This window comes from Lipotes vexillifer, unplaced genomic scaffold (assembly GCF_000442215.2).
Source record: "Lipotes vexillifer unplaced genomic scaffold, Lipotes_vexillifer_v1.1 scaffold412, whole genome shotgun sequence".
In the NCBI taxonomy this organism is placed as follows: domain Eukaryota; kingdom Metazoa; phylum Chordata; class Mammalia; order Artiodactyla; family Lipotidae; genus Lipotes; species Lipotes vexillifer.
This window is the reverse complement of record NW_006798464.1, coordinates 979,841-986,892: the sequence shown is the minus strand read 5'-3', so window position 1 is coordinate 986,892 and position 7,052 is coordinate 979,841. Positions and strand designations below refer to the sequence as shown.

The following is a 7,052-nucleotide window of genomic DNA, read 5'->3' as shown; positions in this document are numbered from 1 at the left end:
CATCATTCAAACTGGAAACGAAGATTCAAGAAAACTTAAGAATTTGCATAAGGTCCCCAACAGGTGAAGGCAGACCCAAACCTAAGTACTGAACCTCCAGTTCCCCGACCTCGCTTCCTTTAACCTACTGAGCTGGCCCAACACCCTGGACAGCGCCAGGCACTGGCGCAGGCAGGAGGCCCGAGTGTCTGGGTCAGGTGCGCATGCGAGGACCCAGGAGGGGCCAACCTGGCGCGGCCAACGGGCAGACACCTTCGCCCCCCGTTGGTTCAAAGGGTCAAGCCCCGCCCCCACCAGGCCCCGAGCCCGCTTTGAAGTGCTGATGCGGCCTGGAAGGGGCCACTTCACACCTCGGGCTCAGGATAAAGCTGTCGCTGGCCGCCGGCCCCCAGACGCGCCGGCGCTGCCATGGCCCAGTCCCTGCCCCCGCCGCTCTCTGAGTCCTGGATCCTCTCCGCGGGCTGGGGCCCAGCTCGGCCGCCGCCGGCCTCCAACAGGGACTGTGGCTGCTCGCCCGCCTCGTCCCCGGACTCCTGGGGCAGCGCCCTGGCCGGCAGCCCCGTGTCTAGCCCCGGGAGGCCCGTCACCAGCGCCGCCCTCCGCGCCCCGACTGCGGGGAGGCGCGGCGCCCGCAGCAGCCGCCTAGGCAGCGGGCAGCGGCAGAGCGCCAGCGAGCGCGAGAAGCTGCGCATGCGCACGCTCGCCCGCGCCCTGCACGAGCTGCGCCGCTTTCTGCCGCCGTCCGTGGCGCCCGCCGGCCAGAGCCTGACCAAGATCGAGACGCTGCGCCTGGCCATCCGCTACATCGGCCACCTGTCGGCCGTGCTGGGCCTCAGCGAGGAGAGCCTGCAGCGCCGGCGCCGGCGCCACAGCTACGCGGCGCTCCCTCGAGGCTGCCCGCTGTGCCCCGACGGCGGCCCCGCGCAGGCGCAGACGCAGACGCAGACGCAGATGCAGACTCAGGCACAGGCGTGCGGCCCAGACCTGGGCTCAGCCGCCAGCGCCGTGGTGTCCTGGGGGTCCCCGCCCGCATACCCCGGAGCCCTAGCGGCGCCCGAGCCGCGCGATCCGCCGGTGCTTTACAACGAGGCGGCGTGCCCGGAAGGGCCGGCGATGGAGCCAAGCCCCTCATCTCCGGTTAGTACTTCCTTCCCGCGCGGAGCTCCCTCCGGGCGCGGCGCAGTAGTGGATGGCGCTACCTACTGTCTCGCGGCCCCCGGCGCGCACTGCGGGGACCAGCCCCCGTGCGGCTTCTCCACTGACGGCCCGGCCTCGCCTGCTCGCCCTCCGGAGCAACAGAGTTGGTGTGCCCGGGGCGCTCGAGCGGCGAGGGGAGGGAGAGTACACGCAGGGGGCGGGGCCCCGCTCCCCGCCAGAGGCGCCCTGAAAGTGGAGCTCGCGAGGCGGACACCCACGCTCGGTGTCCAACGCTGAGGGCCTCGCTGTTCCCTCTCTCCTCAAGCTCTTTCCCGGCGACGTACTGGCCCTGCTGGAGACCTGGATGCCCCTCTCGCCCCTGGAGTGGCCGCCGGCCTGAGTAGTTGAAGTGACGGCGGACATCTGGCGCCCTGTTCTGTGAGGACCGACGCCTTTTTGGCCTCTGAGCCTTCGAAGAGGTCCCGCTGTAGACTCCCTTTCCTGGAAGAGGGCACTGGCGATACTGGCATGCGCATTGCTGAAAGGGAGAGCCTGTCCCCACCCAGGACGGACTTCCCCAACCCCTCCCGTGATGGAGGGACCCAGAGGGTAGACACTTTGAGGCAGGCAGGAGGCTCTGCCTAGTACGTGTTTATTTATTTGTGAATAAATTTTGTGCTGGTGTCACTTGGCAAGTTCTTCTTTCTTTACAGGGGCACAAAGCTCCCTTCTTCTCCTCTGAAGGACGTAGGAGAGTTGGGAGGGTTTCTTGCAGTCTTCAGCCCCCAAAGCACACAGGCTCAGACCCCTTCCTCCTTTTCCCCAGCCCCGGCTTAGCACCTCCTGTTCCAGATGGGTTAGCCTGAGGTGGGAGGAGATTCTATGGAGAAAGTGGCAGCGAGCGGAGTCTGTCCATCTTTTCTTTGAATCTGGTGGGGAGCTGAATAAAACCAAATATCTCTGTAGAAAATGCATTTCCATTAGTGCGTACTTACTGTGCACCAGGTCCTTTACACATTTCATACCTAAGTAATCATTTTGCAGAAGGATAAGCCAAGGGTCAGCACTCAAGCCTAGGTATGACTTCAGAATCCGGGCTCTCAGCTCTGATAGAGTTTTGCCAGCTCCATTCATTCTGGGGTCTGAGGGGACACCAGCCCCAAGGGCTCACTGCATGTGTCCCAAGTCCTTATTCCCCTTGTGCTGGAGCGTTAGGCCTGGACCCTGGGATTTTCCCATCTCCCTTCACTCTGGTTTCTCTCCTGTGTGGTTTAGAGACATGAAATAATATCAGTGGTCAGCCCCAAGTTTAAGTAACTGTGACCTCCCAGAGGCCTGGCTAGGGTGAGATGAGAGGTCCATTGGTTGCATCCAAATCCACAGAGCTGACCTGGAACCAGGCTTGGATTCAGGTTAGGGAAGTGCTGTGTGGGGAAGGGGGAGCCTTGAGCCCTGAAGGAGCCTGGCCTCAGTCAGGGGGTCTGGTGAGCAGTCAAGCCTGGGGGGTGGTGAGGTGGGTTAAGGGGGTGTAGCCTCTCTGTCCAAGGGTTCCTCAGCCATCTATGGATACTCAGTTCTTCCCCTCTGACCCGCTCAAGCATCTTTGAAATACTGGCCTTGGCATTTTTTATAAGAGCTTTATTGAGATATTATTTATGTACCATAAAATTCACTCTTTTAAAATACATAATTCAATGGTTTTGGTATATTCATACAGTTATGTAATCATCACCACTGTCTAATTTTGGGTCATTTTCATCACCCCCCGAAAGAGACCCTGTAACCATTAACAGTGACTCCCCATGATTCCGTTCCCCCACTCCCCACCCCAGCCAGCTCATCTGCTTTCTATCTCTATAGATTTGCCTGTTCTGGACATTTAGTATGAATGGAATTATATAACATAAGGCCTTTTGCATCTTTCACTTAGCATCATATTTTCTCATGTATCGGTACTTTGTTTCTTTTTATTGCTCAATGCTGTTCCATTGTATGGATATACCACTGTTTATTTATCCATTGATATTGATAGGTTTGTTTTGAAACCACTTTGGAGATCATTTCCAGTGCTCTGGCCCAGGCCAGGAGGGGCAGTAATTCAGAGTGGGGTGGGGGACTCACTGTGTATAATTCAGAAGCCCAGACGCACCCTGGCCAGCGTTTGGCTGCAGAGAGTGCCATCCAAAAGCAGAGGCCCTGTAGCGGGGCGGGACCTCACGCCTTCGCTGATCCGCCCCCTTTCCCGCACCTCCACCCCCAACGCGCTCTCCCTTCCCAGAGCCCTAAGGAGCTGAACGGGAAGTCTTTTCCAGGACCCAGCCCAGTTTAGAAAATCTATTTACATGGCAAAGGCCCCGTGGTTTAGGACGGGGAATTAAAGTTATTAGCAAGTCTTTTCACAGATAAGTGGGGCTCTTCGGCCAGCCCCTCCCCTGCGGAGAGCCTCCCCTCGCTCTCGGAGCCCAGGAGCGGCCCACTGTTTATTAGCACCTGGGTGTGAATTTTCATTAGCACGTCCCTGTTAATAAGAGAGGTCTGGAGATGGGAAGGGAGCGCCTCCCACCACTCCCACGCCCCCACCCCCTTCCTGGGCTGGCCGCACTCACACCCAGCGGGAGGAGGACCAAGCAGCGTCCAGGTAGGTGAGCCCTGGGCGAGTGCTCGCTCTCAGTTCTCTGCTAACCTGTGAGCTAACCCCAGTTAGCAGGGCCATCTTGAGGATGCGCAGTTAGGGAAGGAAGAGGCTAACTAACACGCCCGTGCGGATATTCAGGGGCAACGCTGGGACTGGGACGCGGGTGTGACTCTAGGGCCTGCCTGTGTGCTTCCCCGATGGTGCACTGCCTTTGCGACAGCTGAGCAAGGACAGAGGGTGCTAGGTGGCGCATCACCTCACCTGGGGCTGGTCCAGAACGGTCTGGGCACCGTCCTGCTAGAAGTGGGAGGAGGGGGAGGATGGCATCAGAGGCCTGGCCTGCGGATCCGCCGGCACGCTGGTCGCCGCCAGCCTACAGTGCTGCCCTGCTTTCCGCCTTTGAAGCCCAAGGGGTCAGAACCCATGTGGTGGAGAAACAGACATATATGGAGCAGCAATGTCAAGTCATTTTAGCCTCAGAGCCACAGGTGAGGTGGGCAGGTGGTGCTTATACCTATTTTACAGATCAGGACACTGGAGCACAGAAAAAGGTCAAGGAATTTTTCACAAAGCTAGTGCGCGGCTATTGGGGTGGGGACAACGGTTGGTGGTAGTCGACAAATCCGGTCTTTGCCTTAGCCTGGTAGGCGAGTGTGTGAGCATGTTGGGGGTGTGAAATAAAGCTCCTAAAGCACATGGGCCACCAGTGCCGTTGCCAGCAGGGACCTGCCACTGCCTGCTGACCACACGTGTTGCTCCCGCCGAGACAGCTGTACTGTGTAGATGCTGATGCTGGACGGGCCAGTGTTTTAAGGAGGGGCAGCTAAGCTGATTGGTCGACATGCAAAACATTTGTTCAAGGACACGCCACTTGGGTCACCGTATGAACCCAGGGGCGGAGGGAAGGGCTGGTGGTCATGAGTTGTCTGTATCGGCAGATGGCGGACTGTCACTGGTAGCAGGGCTGGAGAGCTGGGCTCAGCCGTGGGTGGGCAGGTGGTGCACCTGGAGGAGGGCCGTGCGTTGGCCATGCGTTGCTAAATAAACAGGTCCATCTGAGGGGCACGTGGATGCCCCAGGATTCTGAAACACCCCCTACCTGGAGAACCAGGCTGGCACAGGGCTGGGGAGGGAAGCGAGCCCTAACTGCAAAGCCCCTGTTTATCCCAGGGCGAGGCCAGGGCCACTTTGTCCACTCCCCAGCTCTCCCCCAGGGGCAGACCCTGCATTTGCACAACACTGAGGGTAAGTGCCTCCTCAACTTTGTACCCCAGGCACTCATTTGCCTCACCCTAGTCCCAACACTCCCCTGAGAAGACCCAAGCTTCTTGGTGCTGCTCCTAAGGGGCCCTTTCTCCCAGTGGGCAAGGACCTCTTTGGGGGTCACTGGCACAGCCCCAGTGGTGCACCAGCGCTAGTGCCCTGGATCCCCAGCCTAGTGCCGCCTGGGCCTCTTCTGCCCACTTTGTCAGCCCTGGTCCTTCTTCCTCCCTCTGTGGGCCTCGGCGCCTCAGGCTCCCTGTGAATGCCCAGCCCTCCTCACCCCCCCACGCACACTAGGAAATGAGGCGGTGGCCTGGTGTTGGCTGCATGTGACTGTGGAAAGGGTGGACAGGGCACCTCCGTTGTCTTGGCCTGTTCAGCATCCCTCCTGCCTTCGTCCCTTGCGGCCTGTCATTTTCTTTTCTCCAGGCAGCTCCCCCTTCCTTAGTTTGGGTGGCCATGATCTCCATGCCCCTCCAGGGATGGGCATGTGCGCAGGCTGGTGAGGTCGTCATGGTGAGTGGTTCAGGGATGTGACCACGCGCAGGCGGGTGAGGAGCAGGCTCAGGACTTTGCTGGAACCATCGAGAAAGGGACACTCACTGTGGGTGCTGTTGGTGGCCGTGGTGCCGCCCAAGCAGAGGGCCTACCTGGAAAGGGAGTCAAAACTGAGAGGCAGGGCTTCCCTGGTGGCGCAGTGGTTGGGAGTCCACCTGCCGATGCAGGGGACACGGGTTCGTGCCCCGGTCCGGGAGGATCCCACATGCCGTGGAGCGGCTGGGCCCGTGAGCCATGGCCGTTGAGCCTGCGCGTCGGAGCCTGTGCTCCGCAACGGGAGAGGCCACGACAGTGAGAGGCCTGTGTACTGCAAAAAAACCCCACAAAAAAACAAAAAAAACCTGAGAGGCGGAGAAGGATTCCTGCTCTTATCCAACACCAGGGTCCAGCCACATGGAAAGCATTACGCCAGGACTTTTACACTACATGAGCCAACAAATTCCCCTCGTTGCTAAAGTTAGTCTGAGGTGGGTTTCTGACACTTGCTGTTGAAAAAGTCCATCTGGATTTGATACAGGCTGTTCCAAGCTGTGTAACCTGAGTGTCAATTTCCCTCTCATGTAAAATGGGGGTAATGATATCTACATTTCACAAGGCTTATATGAAAAATACACAGACCACGGTAGATGCCCCGTAAATGTTAGTTCCCCGTCACATTTAGGTGGCGTGTAAGGCCAAGACTATCATCCTAAGTTTTCCTTCCTCATCTCAGAGAGAGCTGCCACCATGCCTACTGTGGAAAAGGATTGTTGTAGAAAGTTGTTTTTGCTGCTGTGTTTTCATTCCCATCCGGGGGAGGGCAAGGGGCAGAGTGTCTCAGGCGGGGACCTCTTCATCCAGGGGACATTCAGCTATAGTCGGTATCAGCACCATGAGGGCGGTGTCGTGCCAACAAAGAGTGTGTGTGACCCAGGTGGGAAGGTGGATGGGGACACAAAAGCAGCTGCGGTCACAAAACAATGCAAGCATTTGGCCTTGGTGGGCGGTCTTGGGAGAGGGCTGGAGGCACTAACCACTTGCAGTTCTCAAAGATACCACATGGTGTCCTCGGAGAGGCAGATGTAGGCCTTGAGCTGCAGGGGACTCCTCAACCCAGTTTTCCTGGGAAGGGCAGTTTCTAGAAAAGAAAAAGGCACTTCTCCGCCCTCTTCCTGTCCCCCCAGGTCCCCCAGCCTCCTCTAGGGTTCCCAGACCAGAAGGCAAGAGGCAGTAGTGGCACAGTTCCTGCCTGCCTCCTCACCTGCCCCTACTTTGCCTCTCATACCTGTGTGACCTCAGGCAGTCACTCACCCTCTCTGAGCCTCAGCCTCTCCAAACTGATTCCATAAGGTTATGAGACAGCAAAGAAAGGGAAAAGAAGTAGGCGGAGAGAAAAGGAGGCCACACAGTAGCTGGGGTGGACTGGGCGTCTTGCTCATTTGAACAAAGTGTCTCCTGGTCCTGTGAGGCAAGTCGTCCT

At 58.4% G+C, this 7,052-nt stretch overlaps 1 protein-coding gene across 1 annotated transcript; it reads left to right on the top strand.

Annotated features, from left to right (window-relative positions):
* The first annotated feature begins 408 nt into the window (after positions 1-408).
* On the top strand, positions 409-1,537 carry MESP1 (mesoderm posterior bHLH transcription factor 1). Its single transcript, XM_007470525.1, has 2 exons — positions 409-1,137; positions 1,463-1,537. The coding sequence occupies exons 1-2, from the start codon at positions 409-411 to the stop codon at positions 1,535-1,537; spliced, it is 804 nt and encodes a 267-aa protein (XP_007470587.1).
* Positions 1,538-7,052: the final 5,515 nt, after the last annotated feature.

What these genes read in the sequence shown, in the direction of transcription:
- MESP1 (XM_007470525.1), top strand. Translation starts at nt 409, where the DNA reads ATGGCCCAGTCCCTGCCCCCGCCGCTCTCTGAGTCCTGGATCCTCTCC. An exon ending in AGCCAAGCCCCTCATCTCCG is followed by an intron (nt 1,138 to 1,462) that starts GTTAGTACTTCC and finishes TCTCTCCTCAAG; the next exon opens with CTCTTTCCCGGCGACGTACT.